Genomic DNA, 20,000 nt, shown 5'->3' with positions numbered 1-20,000 from the left:
CCTAATGCAGAGAGTATCTATAGGGGCGGGACTTCCATTGTACTGTAATGTAAACAGATTGGTAAAGTGTGAACGTAATTTCCTTGGGTGGTACTTCCCCCAAATTCCGGTACTTCCGTTTAGACACTCAACCGGCGAGGTCCTTCCCAGCCTGATTGTGTATTGTGTGTTGCTTTCTGTGGGTCCACAGAAATAATTTTATGAGCGGAGGGGCGCTTTGTTGTCGGGCAGAAACCTCTTATCTCCATATCGTCATTTTTGCATAAATCAGCTCCTCATGACACTGGCCACCTCTGGTAAAATGGCCCATCTCCTAATTGAAAAGGATCATGCTGTTCACGCCCCTTTTAGTATAATGGCCTAACTCCCTAGTGTGACTTAAGACAAAATAGGCCTTTGTTTGGCCTAAGTCACATGTTTTTTTGACTTAAGCCAAATTATTTACTGATTTAGGCCATTTTGTATTTATTTTTTTTTGCTTTTCTTTTTGGCCTAAGTCAGATTTAATCCTATTTAAACCTATTTAAATCTCTTATGTTACATAACTGACAGACAGACAGTGTTATTTCTATTTAAATAGTCATAATTTGTTATAAACATTTTGGGTGAAATGATTAAGAAATATCATATAGTTTTGTTTTGGATCAGTTTTTTATTTTTCCTGAAAAACTTTTTAAAAAATGACTTAGGCCATTAGTTTAGCAAGGCGACGATATTCTAACTTTTGGTGTTTTTTCGTAAATTAACTCCCTACTTGATCATACTACAGAGTCACACAAAAGCATCAAAGGTCGCAGATCCGCAAGCTCACGTTTTAAGTTTGTCGATGTGCAACTTCAGCTATTTTTTTATTTGAATCCTCAAAAGTAGCAGTTTTGAACATGAGGTTTCAACCCGACAGCGCTCACACACACGCAGCGTTTGTTTGTTGACACCCTCAACGTTTGAACCGTTCAAACCGTTTTCTGTGCTCCAATAATGTCCTCAATGTCATCTGTGTTATTAGCACAAATGAGCGTAGCTGAAAGAGCAGTAAACATGGTTTGTGATAACGACTCAACATCGGGTCGTTAGATTACCGTGTTGTCAGACAACAGCCAGGAAGATCAGAAGAGCAGCGGATCCTCTCCAAACGTTTAATTATGTCTTCGATTTTTTTTTTGGGAGCTTTTCTGCCTTTATTGATATTACACAGTAGAGAGAAACAGGAAACGGTGAGAGACATACAGCAAAGGCCGTTGGGCTCGGGAATCGAACGCCTGACTCGGTGTATTAGAGCCTATTTGTGGGTACGGGTCTTAACCGCTAGGCCAGCGACGCCGCAATATTTCTTATTATTCATGGTGCTTCTGTAATGTTATTTCTTCCCTTTGTGTATTGCTGCATCTGACAGTATACTTTCCTCTGACTTTAACTCTTGAGAGTGTAAAAGGAAACCAAATGAACCCTTACGGGTCCATTTGGTTTCATTTTACACTCTCAAGAGTTAACATTATTGTTAAACATCTGCATTACTTAATTAAAGAATTGTTATTTTGATCAACGTTTGCCTGTAATCTCTTCTATGCTACCACATCAATACAGCATGGAATTGTGGACAAAATCGTATCCAACGACAACAAAATATTCTTTACTCTGCATGTGTAAGTCTGTAACTCTAACTGCTGTGCCAACCCGTTCCCCGCTCCCAAGGCGTCACATTTTGACGCTTTGTCAGTTGCCCTGAAACGTCAACTTATGACATGACGGGACGCCATGGCGACGTCGTATGTTGACAAAACTATGCCTAACCCTAAACCTAACCCTAAGCATGCACAGCCTATAGTGAACATACCCTAAAAAGGTTCACAGTTAACTTTATTCTCATTGATATCGATTTAAACAGAACAAAATCCTTAAAACAGACTTTCTTTCAAATCAAGATGGCGAATGCAAAAATTCCTTAATCCGCTTTCTCATGTAAAGACACCTTTACTGAAAACAGTTTACTGAAGTCCTCCAAAACCCTACCTAATCCTAACCTCACAAAAACTGAGAGAGAAAAAAAAAAGGTCTAGAGGGAAAACAAAAGTCACACCCACGGTGGGATCCGAGCATGGGAGATTGCAGTTATTAGCTAAGCTACAAGGTAAGCCACCGAGGTCGTTGACCGATTCCTCGATTCGAGTAGTATTTGAAGCTCGCACTATATGTGTGTTTTAGTTGTTGTATAGTCTTATAGTGACACATTAGGGAGTGAAAATGACAGAGCGGCAATAACTGCTATGTGTGAGAATGTGTTGGCTCTGCTGCCTCTGAATTTCCCACCGCTGGATCAATAAAGTTGTATCTATTTTCTGCTTGAAGCACCCATGGGTACTGCGCCAAAAAAATGGCTTGTTTGCTGGGAAGAGCAGCTTTCCAGCGTGTCTTTACCATAGAAACTCATGGCAGACAGGCTCTGGCAGCTCAAACAACGCTCTGGGTAGACTGTGGAGTAGACATGGCCCAGGAGACTGCGTCCATTCACTTTGTTGCTGGCCAGTGGACACAGAGAGAGAGAGAGAGGGGGAGAGAGAGACATACACAGATAGAGAGAGAGGGGGAGAGAGAGACATACACAGAGAGATAGAGATGCCGTTTAATTAACCCATTAAGACCTGGAACGCATCTGTGTCACTTTTTGATTTGAGCTAAAAAGCATTATTTTACACTTTGGCTAATGAAAAATAGCAGATATACAAGCTCATAGCGCGGCACCGAGTGCCGCGCTATGAGCTTGTAGATCTGCTATTTTTGAAAAATCGTGAAAATGTGTGCAAATCTTTTAATATACATTGTTTTAAAGCGAACAATTTTAACTCAAATCTTTGCTTCTGGGGGTCCCTGGAACAAAATATTTTGAGATGGGGGTTGGCGGCCAAAATCACTGATTTAGAAACATACGTTTTTCAGAATACTGTTGGGATTTAGAAGACATTGTGGAATCAGCTTCTGGTCTTAATGGGTTAAATGCCCACGTCTGATTAACACCAACATACTGAACGTGCTAACATGTCCCTCGCACCTATTTTACACCCGCACAGAGAGAGTGAGACTCACATAAAGACTGTCCACCTAATACTAGTGCATGTGGCAGTGTGCACGGCTCCACCGAGCGCAACTTTCTAGTTCCCTCTCCTCTCCCTCCATCTCTCCTTATATCCTTCCATCCATGATCCAACATTATTTTACAATATACAACTAGATGCTCACAGGAGAGCAAAGGGGTTAAAGGGATAGTTCACCCCAAATATTACTTTTTTCCTATCGATTAGTCCAGTGGTTCTCAAGCTTTTTCATGTCAAGGACCCCCAAATTGACACTTATTAGCCCACGGACCCCCATTTGAAAAGATAAGCCAGGGACCCCCATAAGAGAAGATTTTTACGGCTCTAGCAGTGATTCTCAACCATTTTAATGTCTAGGACCCCCAGTTTGACATGCATTAGGCTGGGGACCCCATTTAGTGGCATTTCCATCTCTGGGACCCCAATTTATATTGTAAAATCAATGTTAATTTAACTCTGAGAGTGTACAAATGGAACCAAATGGACCCGTTAGGGTCCATTTGGTTCCATTTGTACACTCTCAGAGTTACAGACCCACAAGGGTCCATTTGGTTCCTATCCCATCATTTAGCTGGGGACACCCTGGAACCCCCTCAAGTACCCCTGGGGGTCCCCGGACCCCACTTAGAGAACCAATGGATTAGTCATCCCATGGAGACTTGAATTTATGGATATTTTTTTGTTTTTGTGGCATTCCTAAACCAATAATTTGATGACCAGTGGACCGGTAGGCAGCGGTTCTCCTACCGGAACCCCCCCCTGCCGTCATCAAATTATTGGCTTAGGAATGCGACAAAAACAAACAAATATCCATAAATTCAAGTCTCCATGGGGTGAGTGAATCGATAGAAAAAAAGGCATTTTGGGAGTGAACTATCCCTTTAAAGTATCAGACACCCCATCATTATACAGGATAAAACATGAGAGAATGCAAATGCCTTTGCCTTGCTTTAATGAAGGCTGTTTCCTCTTTTTTTTGCCATTGAGTGAGCACACGGATCATCAGTTTTTCTCTCTTGTTATAATAGCATGGAACGGGTCCTTAAACATTATTTTATAAGTGGACAGCGATACAACCTGGTGCTCACGGGAGAGAAAGAAGAAGTGGTTTGAAAGTGGTTAAAAGTGTCAGGTATATATATACCACATGATTATGCAGGATAAAACATGAGAGAAGGCAAACGCTTTTGCCTTGTTTTAATGAAGGCTGTTCTACATTTTTATCACTGGGTGAGTGCCCGGATCGTCAGTTATTCTCTCTTACTTTAACCCATTGAGACCGGGAACTCCATCTGTGTCATTTGAATGAATAACCTTTCAGACCCATCGTCGCTCCAGGCTATAGCAGTGGTTCTCAAACTTTTTCATGTCAAGGACCCCCAAATTGACACTTATTAGCCCGTGGACCCCCATTTCAAAAGATATGCCAGGGACCCCCATAAGAGAAGATTTTTTTACGGCTCTAGCAGTGATTCTCGACCATTTTAATTTCAAGGACCCCCAGTTTGACATGCTAGGGCTACGGACCCCCATTTAATGGCATTTCTATCACTTGGACCGCAATTTATATTGTGAAATCTATGTTCATTTAACTCTGAGAGTGTACAAATGGAACCAAATGGACCCGTTAGGGTCCATTTGGTTCCATTTGTACACTCTCAGAGTTACATACCTATAAGGGTCCATTTGGTGCCTAATCTATCATTTAGCTGGGGACCCCCTGGAACTCCCTCAAGGACCCCTGGGGGTCCCCGGACCCCACTTTGAGAACCAATGGGCTATAGGATGGTATTTCTTTTTCTTTTCGTCTTCTAAATCACACATTTTTTATTATGTTGCTATAATATCAGTGGTCCTCAAACTTTTCCCACGGACCCCGATCTCAAAATATGTTGTTCCAGGGGCCCCCCAGAAGCAAAGATTTGAGTTGAAAAATGTTCGCTTTTTAAAAAAAAAGAATATATTCAAAGATTTGCACACATTTTCACGATTTCTTTTTAAAAAATAGCAGATCTACAAGCTCATAGCACGGCACTCGGTGCCGTGCTATGAGCTTGTGTATCTGCTATTTTTTAATAGCCAAAAAGAAATCTTAAAATGACACAGATGCTGCTTTCCCGGTCTTAAAGGGTTAACAGCATGGAATCGGTCCTTACATTCATCATTACATCCTTGTGGTACAGCTTCTCCACAGAGGAGAAGTCAAGCAGCCACATTTACTGGCAGCAGCAGCAGCAGCGGCAGTCAGACAGACAGACAGACAGACAGCATGCAGGGCAGGCAGACACCAGTCTCACATCTTTACTGTCAGACAGGCGGTAAAAAAAAGAAAGGCAGACTTTTTTTTCCCATCAGAGCCTTCAACACACCACACACTTCTCTTCTCTTCAACCAGCAGCTCTTTCTAGCTGCTGCTTCTCTCCCATCAGGCCGTCGTCGACGCTTCACAGCATCTCTGGCCAAAAAGAAAAGCTCACTAAAAAGTCTTTCATTCCTTCCCTTAGGGCTTAGGATATTGTTGCTGTCGGGACAAAAACCTCTTATCTCCCATATTTTAACTTTTTGTAGTTTTTTCGTAAATTAACGAAACTACTTGATTACACTACAGCGTCACACACAAAAGTAGCAGATCCACAAGCGATGCGTTTTGATCTTGTAGATCTGCTACTTTAGCTTCTCTTTTTTTTTAACCCTTTAAGACCTCAAGCCGATTCTACAAATGTCTTCTAAATCCCAACAGTATTCTGAAAAAAAAACGTATGTTTCTATATCAGTGGTGCTCAATCTTTTCATGTCAAGGACCCCCAAAATGATATGTATTTGGCCACCAACCCTCATCTCAAAATTGTTTTGTTTTGTTCCAGGGACCCCCCAGAAGCAAAGAATAGAGTTGAAAATGTTTGCTTTAAACAATATATATTCGATCTTCGATTTTCACACATGTTAATGATTTTTCAAAAATAGCCAAAGTGTAAAATAATGCTTTTTAGCTCAAATCAAAAAGTGACACAGATGCGCTCCAGGTCTTAATGGGTTAATTTGAATCCTGAAAAGTACCAGTTTTGGACATATGAGGTTTTCCACCCAACAGAGATCCATCCTAACTGCTCCATCCGTCCTAACTATGAACTATGATAGATTCATCGAAAAACATCCGTCCTTGGTTCTGGTGACTCATACTGTGGGGGCCGTGTTTTTTCGATTACTTTTTTCTTTAATTTAATTTTAAAACATTTTGATCTTTTTTTTTCTTAGATATACATTTTATCAGACACGCCCCCATCCCATACAAACCCATTGTAACTTCAAACTCCATTTTAACCATTATAGATGCATTGAAATCATCCGTCCTTGGTTCTGGTGACTCATACTGCCCTCCTAATACGTGAGGGGCCGTGTTTTTTTGATAACTCTACAAGCTTGTACATTTGTTATTTTTGGAAAATATTTTAAAAATATTGAAAATGATTTTTAACACATTGAGTGCCAGTTGCGTAGATCTACGCGAACCTATTTAAAGCCGCCACGTGCCAGTCGCGTAGATCTACGCCAACTGGTGCTTTTTCCTTTTTTTCGAAAGAAAGTTCACATTGCACTTTTATCAATTTTTGACACAGAACATTTCATTGTAACACCACCGGAAACGGAATTTTTCGGGATCAGGTTTTGCCGATCCCGTCGGCCTCCGTTCTAATGACGAAACTAAAACGCCATTTTCTCTTTGTAGTTTTTCTCCTCGCTGATCACTGTTTAACATAAACCGTTCTAACTACAACATGGAGGCACCGTTTGACACGTGGTCTTCACTGGACACTGGTAGAAGCAGGGAGATGTCAAAACAAACAGTGCACAGCTCAATCTTAAGGATTTTAACAAGGTCTATGGCGACGTGAAAAAAAACAACAATAAAACGTTGGCACTGGTGAGTACATTATGAGATTAACCTCTGGCATGGAATGTGTTAAACACAAATCTTCTCCTCTGGGGGTCCCTGGCACAAAACCTTTCAGATGGGGCGGTCCGTGGCCATATATATATATATTGATGTATGGGTCCTTTGGCACGAAAACGTTTACTGTTCTACGTAGACAATAAAGAATGTCTTTATTTTATTTTGTCTCCCCGTGATGTCATCATGGTACCGTCTCTATGCAGGTGAGATGGAGGAGCTGGAGGCCCAGTGGCTGACGGGCATCTGTCACAACGAGAAGAACGAGGTGATGTCCAGCCAGCTGGACGTGGACAACATGGCGGGCGTGTTCTACATGCTGGCCACGGCCATGGGCCTGTCCATCCTCACCTTCATCTCAGAACACCTGTTCTACTGGAGGCTGCGCTACTGCTTCACCGGGGTCTGCAACGGACGGCCCGGCCTGCTCTTCATGATCAGCAGGGTGAGTGCATGCTGGACGTTACTACGGGGTTAAAGGGATATTTCACTTTAACCACATTAAGACCTGAGGCGATTCTTACATTTTTTTTCTAAATCCTAACAGTTTTTTGAAAAAAATCCCACTTTTTTTTTTTTTTTTTTTTAAATAGCAGATCTACACGCTCAAGCACTCGCTTGTATATCTGCTATTTTTGAATAGACAAAGAAATCTAAAGTGACACAGATGCGGTCTTTTTAGCGTCTACTCTGGCTTTTGTGAGAACCCAAACTCCATGTTAACATTTTAAACATGATGGATTCAATGAAAACATACGTCCTTGGTTCTGGTGACTCATACTGCCCTCCTAATACTATTACTTTTTTCATAAATGTTATTACATTTTTTTAATTGTATTTAATGTTTTTCATTTGCCCCCCAAAAATGTCAAAATAAATGAAAAACACGGCCCCCCCACACATTAAAAGGACAATATCAGTCACCAGAAACAAGGACGGGTGTTTCCAATGAATCTATCATGATTAAAATGAAGTTTGAAGTTACAATGGGGTTTTGTATAGTTTATATATAGTTTTGTATAGTATAGTTTTCTGGAGTTTGTATAGGAAGGGGGCGTGTCTGATACAATTAATATCAAATAACTAAATACTGAATCAAGCGTCTTAAAAACTGTCTGGGGTGAAACACAAAAGCCTGAGTAGACGTTAAGATGATCCCAAACATGTGTGAAATATCCCTGTAATTTCGCCGACTAAAACTATGGCGAAGACATTGTACTTAAATACAGTAATTGAGTAAATGTAGTTAGTTACGCACACGCGCTCACACACATGCACGCGCACACACACACACACACACACACACACACACACACACACACACACACACACACACACATGCAGATAATACAAGTTCAGAGTCCAGCTGAGGCACAAATTAGTCTGTCTGCTGAGACTGTGAGAGGGCAGGACAGACACACACACACACTCACGCACACGCGCACACACACACACACACACACACACACACACACACACACACACACGCACACACATGCACCGGCGGACATACCCGTTAAGACCATTACTTCATTATTTATAAGTCATGTCTCTGTTAGGCAAGGCTTTTATTCCAGACGAACAGCACGTCCTCACACTTTAAGTGTTTTACAAAATGTCCATGTGCGCACGCACGTGTGTGTGTGTGCGTGTGTGCTAGTGTGTGTGTGTGTGTGTGTGTGTGTGTGTGTGTGTGTGTGTGTGTGTGTGTGCAGGCTCTTAGAATAGCATTGCGCTAGGCTAAGTGGGCTCCCAGGCAGCACAGACCCCCTGCCTGCAGCATGCAGGCGGGGGGTTCCCAAACTTTTTCAGCTCGAGACCCAAAATATTCATTTGGGCGTCTGTCTGCCCGGGAGCCAGACTCACTAAAATACATAATGAATGAACCACTTAAGCCCTGTTTGATAGTGAAAATAGCCAAACTGCTATTTTGTGTATTTCTTAAAATATACATAATATAAAATCGTTGCTGTCTGGCAGAAACCTCTGATCTCCATATTTATTTATTTTTTGTGTGTTTTTTTCGTAAATTAACCCCATACTTGATCATACTACAGCGTCACACAGATAAAGGATCAAAAGTAGCAGATCTACAAGCAATATTTGTCGATCTGCTACTTTTGCTTTTTTTATTTGAATCCTGAAAAGTAACTGTTGAGGATTCCACCCGACGATATATTTATTCATGATTTCTTTTTACATTTTATATCTGAAATTCTTTTGAAAAAAATGTTTTGTAGGAAACAACGTAATAACAAGGGATGTTTACCAGCGACCCATACAAATGGGTCCCTATACCCATTGTTTGGAATCCACTGCCCTATAATACATTGGTTCTCGAATGGGGTCCGGGGACCCCCAGGGGTCGTCCTTGGGGGGGTTTACCAAGGGGTCCCCTGCAAAATGTGTTAATAAAGCGTCACAATCATTTGAACCCCTTTTATCCATATTTTATACTTTGGCTATTCGTGATTTTTTTTTGCAAATCTTTGAATATAATATATTCAAAGATATATATATTTTTAAAGCGAACATTTGTAACTCAAATCTTTGCTTCTGGGGGGTCCCTGGAACAAAATATTTTAAGATGGGGGTCTGTGGCCAAATACATCATTTTGGGTGGTCCTTGACATGAAAACATTTGAGAACCGCTGCCCTATAAAACATCGATTTCCTCAGCCCTGTTCCATTTGCTCAGCTGATGATCAGAGAAACAGCTCTGTTCTCTCAAAGTGATGATTATCTGACCCAGACAGACACATTTCAGGACAAAATGAGGTCAAAACGTTTACTGATAGTGAGAGCAGCTTTTAGCTCTTACAGCAGCATGATGCAGAGGCCGGGCAAAAACACTGGCATTCTTTACAAGGTGTGATGTGATCGGGAAAGCTTTTCATTCGAGGTTTATAAGGTCAGAGGATTGATCGGTGCGTTCGACTCGTCTCTATCTTATCTCTCTTCTGTTTTCCTTTCTCTCTTTGTCTTTCCTGTGATACTCTTGCGTCCCTTCCTCTCCCCTCCCCTCCCCTCCTGTCCATTACTTTCCTCTCCTGTCTTCTCATCTCCTCTCCTCCTTGCTCCCCTCTTCCCCTGTACTCTCCTCTCTTCCCTTTCCTTTTCCTTTTTTTGCACCTTAATCCCATGTACAACGCACTGACGTGTTTTTTTTTGTTTTTCTCGCACCTTAACTATAACATCCATAAGTATATCATGCACACATCTGCTGCTATGCTCACGCACCTTAATATCTTATCTACCATGTGTAAATATATAGATAATTTTTTCGTTCTTGTCCTTCCGTGTGTCCGTCCGTCCGTCTCAGCCAAGCTAACATTGGTCAAGCTTCACGTGACACGTGACAATATGTTGTCACCAATGCTTTTGATTGGCTAGCGAGACGCATGACGAAATAAAAACCTATAAATAGGTGTGTCACTTCAAAAAATCATTTATATTTTTTGAAGTGAGCTTCCATCAGCCAAGCTAACATTGGTCAAGTGACACGTGACAATATGTAATATAAATAGGTAAGACAGGATTAATCAGGAACAGTACTGGCGGAGACCTGTGCTCCGAGGAGTACATTTTCTAGTTTGTTATTGTTTTAATTTTTTTCTTGTTTGATCTCCTTTCCCCCCTTGCCCCCCCCCCCCCCCCCCCCCCTTCTTCTTCCGTTTCTTTCTTCTATGGAAATGACGATACGATGGGAACTCTGCACGAAAACGAATTTCACCCACTTCTTTACTTCTGTAAACCTGTTATGTGACAATAAAGCTGATTCTGATTCTCTTCCCATTCCTTTTCCTTTTCCTTTTCCTCTCCTCTCCTCTCTCTGCAGGGCATCTGGAGCTGCATCCACGGCGTCCACATTGACATGAAGAAGAAGGCTCCGGAGCTGGACTTCAGTCCTCAGGCCAACATGCTGCACCTGCTCAAGTCGGCCAAGTCCCTCACCATAGGGAGCTCTCCCAAACGCACCGTCCTCCTGCAGCCCAACATCATAGACATGATGTCTGGGAAAGGTACCACTGTCTCTCACACTATACCTCCGGAAATAGACACTGCATGTGTTCCAGAAGCCTCGCGTCACCTCTGAATAGATGAACACATGAAGGGATTAGTCACTCACACACACACACACACAACACACAGCCCACAACGCGTCGCGCTGCGACGCGTTGTGGGCTTGTAGATCAGCTATTTTTCGGTGCATGACACTGCCGTGCAACTAAGCATAAATCATGTTTAACTCTAATTCCAATCCCTAAACCTAACCTCTAAATGTCTAATCCTGACCTGTTTTTCTAATTGTAAACTTATCTCTAAAAAATGCTTTTTTTTTTAACTGTAAAACAACCATTTTGTCTTGTGAGGACCAGGAAAACGGTCCTCACAATGTATATTTCTTCAAATTCTACTATACTTGGTCCTCGCAAGTATAGTAATACACACACACACACACACACACACACACACACACACACACACACACACACACACACACACACACACACACACACACACACACACACACACACACACACACACACACACACACACACACACACACACACACACACAGAGACCCCTCTCAGTCCCTGGTGGTTTCCTGTGGTGGAAGGAAGGAAGCCAGGCTGCATATACTCTCACTGTCAAACACTGACACCCGGCTCAAGAAATACAGGATAAGGACATAAACACAGTGTCAGGTCATAAAATCCTCTCCAGGGCTGTGTGCAGTGGTGTAAAGTAACTAAGTACATTTACTCAAGTACTGTACTCAAGTACAATTTTGAGGTACCGTTACTTTACTGGAGTATTTACAATTGTCTATACTTTTACTTTTACTCCACTACGTCTCAGAGGCAAATATTGTGCTTTTACTCCACTACAATTATTTGAAAACTTTAGTTACTATACAGTTACTTTGCAGGTATACATTATTACATTATAAAACATACATTAACCACTTTAGCCCTATTTTATACCTAGGCGATATTTGAAAACCGACGATCTACAAGCTCACAACACGTTGCACCGTGACGCATTGTGAGCTTGTAGATCTGCTATTTTCAAACATTCTAGTACTTTTACTTTTGGTACTTTAAGTGTATTTTGATGCCAATACTTTTTGACTTTTACTCAAGTAACATTTTGAACACAGGCCTTTTACTTGTAACAGAGTACCTCTACAGTACATGGTGGTATTGATACTTTTACTTAAGTAAAAAATGTCAGTACTTTTTCCACCGCTGGCTGTGTGTGTGTGTATCTCATTGTGTATATCCACTGTGTGAAGCATATCTTTCTCTCTCTCTCTCTCTGCCTGTCTCCTAGGTAACTCTCTCCACAAGGGTCCTGGTCTCTATAGCAACGCATCCGGCCTACAGGGTTTCCTGGGTTTGTCGGGGCGAAACAAAGACCTCCTCAACAACGCCGCGCCCTTCCCGGGCCAGCCCAAGGCCTCGCCCCTCCAGACCAGCCCCAACAAGCCGCAGCTGTCCATCACCAACGACAACGGCAAGACCCGCCTCCCGGGCGGTGCCGCGCCCGCTGGTCCCGCCGCGGCCTCCAAGCCCCGGAACCTGTGGAAGAAGAGCGTGGAGACGCTGAAGACCGGGCCGCCGGCGGCCCCCACGCCGGGCCCGGGGGGGACCGCACCCGGACCGGGACCTCCCGACCCGGGTGGTCCCAGCCCGAGCCCCAGTCCTGCCCCGGGGCCCGCGGCAGGACCCCCCGGACCGCAGGGCCCCCCCATGCCCATGAAGAGTCAGCGCTACCTCCCTGAGGATCCCATACACTCGGACATCTCCGAGTGCTCCAGCCGGCCCACCTCGCACAGGGAGTCCGACTCCATGGCGATCGGCCGGGGAGGCGGCGGCGGCATTGGCGGGTTCAAAGCCGGGGTCAATCATCTGAGGAAGAGGTCGGGAGCAGGAGCAGGGGGGCTTGGAGGTAGGCCTGTCGTGATTATTACATCATCGTCTCATCGCAATTATTTGAGATAGCTGATCGTCGTAATTGTGTCTGTGTTGAAACAGTTTCATAGATTTTCAAATATTAAAAATGCAGAAATAGTAGATATACTTGTAGATCAGCTATTCCCTCTATATTCTTTTTTTTTTTTAATTGGAAGTGTAAAATGTGTAAAGTGTAAAACAAAAACATTTTTGTTAACTGAAAAAAAAAAAAAAAAACAAGGATTAAACAAAGCCTTAACTACTGAAACAGGATTGTTTGTTTACAAAAACATCATAGAGAAAATGTCCTCACCTTTTGTACTTTTTTACATGAGCCTAGTATTTTGGATATGATATGAAATATATCTTCCAATTTCACTGTGAGTGTTATCATTACACGACACTTTTTCTGACCTTTTTGAATGTCACCCGACATTTAAAAATCAGAGCAAGATAACAACATCAACATTGAGCGTCTGTCTGCCAGCTGTGTGTCATCCGTCCAAATCTCACCACATGAGCTCCATCCGGCCAGCTTAAATAATCTACAAAACCCGTGTCAAATCAGACGATTTCAAGCATTTGACTCATGGACCACATGTTTCAAAAACAAAGGCATACCATGTTACACGTTTTTTTGAGTAACAACTAGTGTAAAATGATTAAAGAGGTGGTGCCATGGTTTTTCACTCTCTGTTTTTCATGTGTCTATGAGGTTGATAGAACTTCATTAAGCCCCCTGGTGGTGTTTTTATGGTGTTTTATGTCTTCTCTGACTATTTTGAGTTTCTTCCTGGAGGCTGAAACCTTGAGGGTCAAACGTGCCAATAGAGAAACAGCCCTTTAGTGACATAGTAAAAACATACCCTCCCCCTCATTATCATAACACAGCAGGTATGGGCATGAGGAGGAGGAGGGACTAGGACAGGTGTGTGGGTGGTGCTAAGGTGGTGGAGGAGGTGCTAAGGTGAGAACCAGGTATACTTAATGAACTGGAGGCGTGTCCACATAAAAACATAATTTTAACAATTTCTGTACACTTTTTTGAAAATAATCTTCCTCCTAGTATAACCATAATACCTGATGATCATGTTTTGGGGGGGGGGAGAAATCACTGAAAATCACGGCACCCCGTCTTTGAATATGTCAGTCATTTCGCTTTTTGTCATATCTGCCCTGTGCAATTCTTTTTATTACGAAGCTTAAAATGCCAAACAGAAACTTTATTTGTATTCACTATGTTTCAATGTTCAATGCCAAAAAAACAATTAAATCGTAAATCACAATTATTCGTATAACCGTTAATCTGCAAATTAAATGTTGTAATGGTGACAGTCCTAGTTGGAGGTGGAGGTGGAGGCGGACCCAAGATCTACTCCATCGACTCGGACCAGACCAGCATCCACTCGGCCCCTCTGTACCAGCGGGACGGCCTGGGCTCCAGTGACGACCACAGCGGCTACCCGCCGGACCTGTTCCCTCCGGACAGCGCCCACTCGCACACGCGGGCACACAGCCCCCACCAGGGGGCGCCGGCGGACGCCCCCATCCTGCAGCTGAACGCCAGCCTCCTGCACCAGAGCCACAGCGCCGACGCCGACCTGCACTCCCTGAAGGACAAGAAGTACAACACCTACAAACATAGCAGGTACTGTAGGGATCAGTGGTGGAAAGTAACTTAAGTACATTCACCCAAGTACTGCACTTTTAACACATTCGGTGCCAGAGTTTTATTATAAAAGTGTACATTGAGTGCCTGGATTTTTAACCATTTTTTAACCTTTTTCAAGTAGTCACAAAATATTTTCAGTGATCCCCGTCCCCTCATTACACACATAGAGGTCTCATACAATCGGGGGGAAAAAATTAAAAACATTCGGTAATCCGTTCCATACAGTAGTTGCAGCCAGTTGAAAATAGTCAAAAATACATTGTAAGAAAAAAAAGTACACAGGAGCAGAGATACAGGCTTTTGAAGTCATAAGTTAACCAGGAAGTGGATTAAAGTCTAAATCTTCGAAAAATGATATCTCCTGGTGCTGTGAAGGATTTTTTTTCCCCCAAAAACGTATATATACGGTTTTGGCACTCCATGGGTGTATTTCCAAAACCGTATATATACGTTTTTGGCACCTACAATTTTGAGGTACTTTTACTTTACTGGAGTATTTCCAACCGCACATGCACATGCACATGCACATGCACATGCACATGCACATGCACATGCACATGCACATGCACATGCACATGCACAAAGGTTATTACAGTTAACTAAAATGAAAACTATATGTGGAAAAATAACACTTTTGTTGACTGAAATAAAGATTAAAACGAGGCTTAAACAAAGCTATAACTACTGAAACGGGGTTGTTTGTTTACAAAAACGAACAAAGAAAATCATAGAGAAAATGTCTACACCCTTTGTATTTTTTTACATAAGCCTAGTATTTTGGGTGGATATGAAATATATCTTCCAATTTTCTTACTGTGAGTGTTAACATTACACTATATTTTTCTGACCTTTTTGAATGTCAGCCCTGAGAAATAAAAATCAGCAATATGACTGTTTAAATAAGCAGGGGTTGTAAACATCTCCCTTGAGTGTCTGTCTGCCATCTGTGTTTGTTCGTGCGTGAATGCACACCCGTCATGGCCCGTCCTATACCCAGTACTACTACTCCACCGACATATAACTGACAGCTATCAAACATGGAGCAGCAGCGTCCCGCGTGTGCTAGCGTGTCATCCATCCAAATCTCACCACATGAGCTCCATCCGGCCAGTTTGAATAATCTACAAAACCCGCGTTGTGTCAAACGATTTAAAGCATTTGACTTATGGACCACGCGTTTCAAAAACAAAGGCGTACCATGTACCATGAACTAGTGTTTTTGAAGAAAAAGTAGTGCTGATCCAGCAAGGAATAACGTTTTTTCTGCTAGCTCAAAGCCCACAGCAGCCACTGTAAAGGTAAAATTATACTCGCCGCCACCGCGTAGCCGCGAGGGTATACTAGCATCATATCACATACATCCACGTAGCCGTGAGGGTCTGCTAGCATCATATCACGTACATCCGCGTAGCCGCGAGGGTATGCTACTGTAGCATCATAACACGTATACATTCCGTCAGCAGCTTATGTCCACGCAGACACCGGCGTGCCTCTCAACAGTATTTCATATAATGCAGTGGTTCTCAAAGTGGGGTCCGGGGACCCCCAGGGGTCCTTGAGCGGGTTCCAGGGGGTTAGACTACAGTAAATGATTGATAGTTTCTGTAGGAACCAAATGGACCTTTACAGGTCTTTAACTCCGCAAGTGTACAAATGGAAGCAAATGGACCCTTTTGGGTCTGTAACTCCAGAAACCAAACTGGGGTCCTTGAAATGAACATTCTTGAGAACCACTTCATGTAGGGACTGACAGCGTGTGCATGCGGTTTGAGGAGAGGTGGTGGGAGGAGATCCATCGGCTACCCACATCTTCAGAACTCATTAAAAGCCTATAAAGACAGATTCCCAATGCGCTTTAGATTCTTGGAAAGAAAAAATATTCTGTGACTGACTGTGGGAAGAGATGAAAGTGTGTGCAGGCAGAAGTGGAAGGATCTGCCAGACAGCATGCACACGCTTTCATCTTCTCACTGCTGTTAGTGGTTCCCAAACAATGGGTCGGGACCCATCTTTGGGTCGTATGTCGTGTTTAAATATTTTTTTTTATATTCCCTACAATTGACACACTCCATATTTGGGTCATAGTTAACTCTATATATGGTTATGTCTGAGTCATAGTGAACTCTATATATGGTTATGTCTGAGTCATAGTGAACTCTATGGTTATACTGTATCTGAGTCATAGTGAACTCTATATATGGTTATGTCTGAGTCATAGTGAACTCTATATATGGTCATGTCTGAATCATAGTGACGGCGTGAGAAAATGTAAAGTAAAGTAAGAAAAAGTAAAGTAACTAGTAACTAGTTACTTTCTGAGAACAGTAACTATAACTATAACTAGTTACTTCTTTTTTAAACTTTTTTATTGCCCTTCGTATTCCTTGACAGGCAATTTATATCACATTGCAGAAAATAACCATTAACCATTTCCCCCATCTTTTTTTGCCCAACACTTTTTGAAGTCTTAAAGAATAGGGCATCTCCTGTACTGTTTCACAATATTGACTAATGGGCCCATAGTAGGACAGTCTTTTCTGCAACCAGTTCTTTGTACTAGCTTTTTTTGCTTGCTGCCTGTAGAATCTTAAACATATTCAGTCTTGAGATTGTATTTTGCTTTAAAACCATGTAGCCATGCTCAAGGGACAGGGCCGATCTATGAGCACCAGAGATGGCTGATGTTGCTCCGACTTTTTAAAAGTCACTGCTTGCTCCAGGCAAAGTGACACAGCCCCGAAACACCCCGTTTCAACTCCGCTCGGCACCGCTCCGCCGAGGATGAATTCACCTCAAATTAAAAGTTAATATTGACCCCCCAAAACCAGAGCTCACATAATTATTAGGTTTTGTTATTTTGTCCGACTTTTATGATCCAAAGTAAATGTTGGAGGATCAAATTATTCATTCGTTGCGTAAAGTATTAACTGAATATATGAATTCAAAGATTGTTTCTCCCCCCCAGAGATGTATTTTGAGCAGAGACAGCATTATTGGAAAAACCTTGACACAACTTTGAAGCCGTGTTTCTCAGACCTTGAGTTTTCAGATGTATGTATCTTATGTATGTATGTATGTGTGTCTGTAATCCACATATCTCGAGAACTGTTCGACCCACCGACTTCAAATTCGACACACGCGTCGCAGACGACCGGAGTTATAACTAGTTAAAAGTAACTTGCCCAACACACACAGTCGGTTGGATAGGCGGTTGTCCAGAACCGCCAGAAAAGGCTCTGCCCCGTGGCCCAAATGAGCCAATTGATTGCCATGGCAACCCCACCTTTTCCTTGATTTGGCATATCCCACACATCTGCCGAATTCCCCACACCTTCCATTTGATTAGTTAGTCAGTCCACTTTTCACAGTCAGGTTTAGTTGCACTCTTCAGACATTCTCCACAGACCTTTACCACTGCACAAGGACTTTCCACAACTGCCGATCCCCCCCATATGCCCATATATGGCCAGGCCCATATATATGCCCATACTGATAACATCAGGGATCTCCATATATGGGCATAAAAGTGACAAGGACAGACAGATAAAGACATCTCCATATTGGCACAAAAGGGACACAGACAGACAGTTAAAACGGGTGCTATGACAACGGATATAACGGGTATTGCATACCGAGGTGGGGTATGCATTCCCTATTTTTATTGTTCATTTGTTCATTGTCCATTTGTCTGTGTTTGTATCTGTAGTATGTTGTTGTGTATGATGTGTATTTGGGTGTGACCCCAGGACCCCAGGAAGAATAGCCATGCTTAGGCAAGTGCTAATGGGGATCCATAATAAAGTAAAGCAAAGTAAAGTAAAGTTTCCAACTTGCCTTGTTCCCAAGTAGGCCGGACGGGCATAGTAGGTCTAGTACACATTTCGATGATTACACTGTAAGTGCTGTTATTAAAATGCGTAATGCTAATATACATGACTGAGGGACGAGAAGAAAGCCTGAAGCAATAGATTACCGTTTATAACGAATGTTGTGAGAGGAGTTACATACATGTACAGTATATATAGTATTCTCTCTTCCACAATCTTCAAATCGTTGCTGTCAGGCAGAAACCTCTTATATTTTAACATATTTTAACCGTTTTGGACATAATGAGGTTTCCCCCCCGACAGAGATGAAATGCCACATAGACAGTCTGTATAATTACACCCGGTAAAAAGTTGACTGGAGGAAACTGTCATCTGCTCCTCAGACCAGAGGGGGTTTTCAACCAGTCACAACAACACAATGTTCATGAAAACGTATTTAAAAAAAACTATTTCCTATATCTTTTTGAATTTCCATTTCTGCCTAGGCAGCGAGCTAGCCCTGGGGTTCGACTAATTTAGTTTCCAGTTAGTAGGAGTTATTTACGCGACTTGCACAGGCAAAACAAAAGTGGTGGAAATTACATGTCATCCGCTTTATATTCGACTCAATTTCTTGAGCTTTCCCGAAGTACAGGCTGTTAGGCAGAGGCAATAGACAATTATGGGAGTATATGGTGTATATAATATACTAAACTGGGATCAACTCGTTTAGCACTTTTCTGATCCGCTCTAGGAGAGCAGAAATAGCTTTGCTTCACCAGGCATGCGAAAACAAGTACAGAAACACATTTTCTCTTCTGGGGGTCCCTAGGCAGCATAAACTCTTTTCAGATGAGGGTCTGCAGCTAAATACATATCTATTTGAAGGGTTTCCTTGACACGAAAATGTTTGAAAACCACTGAGGTACTCTGTTAATCTCTGGTAATCTGTTTTCACATGTTTTCGTTCCCTGTTCTCTCCGCAGCGCGAAGGACAAGGCTGGAGGTTCGTTCGAGACCCCCGGCAGCGGTGGGGGTCCAGGAGGAGGAGGAGGAGGAGGAGGACAACAAGGGGGGCTCCGGCCCGGCCACTGTCGCGCCTGCCTCACCAAGCTGAGCGGATACGCCAGCCTCTACGCGGGGGGCCGTGCCCCGCCGCAGGCGCGCTGCGAGGCCTGCGCCCACCTGGGCAACCTCTACGACATCAGCGAGGACCAGCTCCACGCGCACTACGCGGCGGCGCACACGCAGCACCACCCGCAGCACCCGCACGGCCTGGGGGACATGTTCACGCACTACCTCCCCCAGAGCGAGATGAGCATGGTGGGCGAAGGCGACGGGCTGGTCAGCCACTTTGAGCCCTCCACGCCTTCCTCCCCGGCGGCCGCACACCTCACCTCCTCGTCCTCCGCGCCGCGCCTCGTCCTCAGCCGCCAGCACTCCTACGAGAACGTGCTTCCCGACGGCATCCCCGTCGACCGCCAGGCCCACGCGCACGCCTACCTGCGCGGGGCGCTGGGCATC

At 43.2% G+C, this 20,000-nt stretch overlaps 1 protein-coding gene across 1 annotated transcript in view; it reads left to right on the top strand.

Annotated features, from left to right (window-relative positions):
• The window catches only part of LOC311035178 (glutamate receptor ionotropic, NMDA 2A-like), a gene marked incomplete at both ends in the record, with an annotated part of 279,959 nt that overhangs the window by 259,407 nt on the left and 552 nt on the right, over nucleotides 1-20,000 (top strand). Inside the window, 5 exons of the mRNA XM_084043257.1 lie at nucleotides 7,245-7,483; nucleotides 10,877-11,060; nucleotides 12,376-12,993; nucleotides 14,340-14,646; nucleotides 19,463-20,000. The exon at nucleotides 19,463-20,000 is cut by the window's right edge and continues 552 nt beyond it. Coding sequence (XP_083899383.1) covers nucleotides 7,245-7,483; nucleotides 10,877-11,060; nucleotides 12,376-12,993; nucleotides 14,340-14,646; nucleotides 19,463-20,000 — 1,886 coding nt within the window. The remainder of the gene's footprint in view (nucleotides 1-7,244; nucleotides 7,484-10,876; nucleotides 11,061-12,375; nucleotides 12,994-14,339; nucleotides 14,647-19,462) is intronic.

This window comes from Gymnoscopelus microlampas, assembly GCF_963454915.1.
Source record: "Gymnoscopelus microlampas genome assembly, chromosome: 2".
Taxonomy (NCBI): domain Eukaryota; kingdom Metazoa; phylum Chordata; class Actinopteri; order Myctophiformes; family Myctophidae; genus Gymnoscopelus; species Gymnoscopelus microlampas.
Note: the sequence above shows the minus strand (reverse complement) of the source record. Positions and strands in the feature narration are given on the sequence as shown.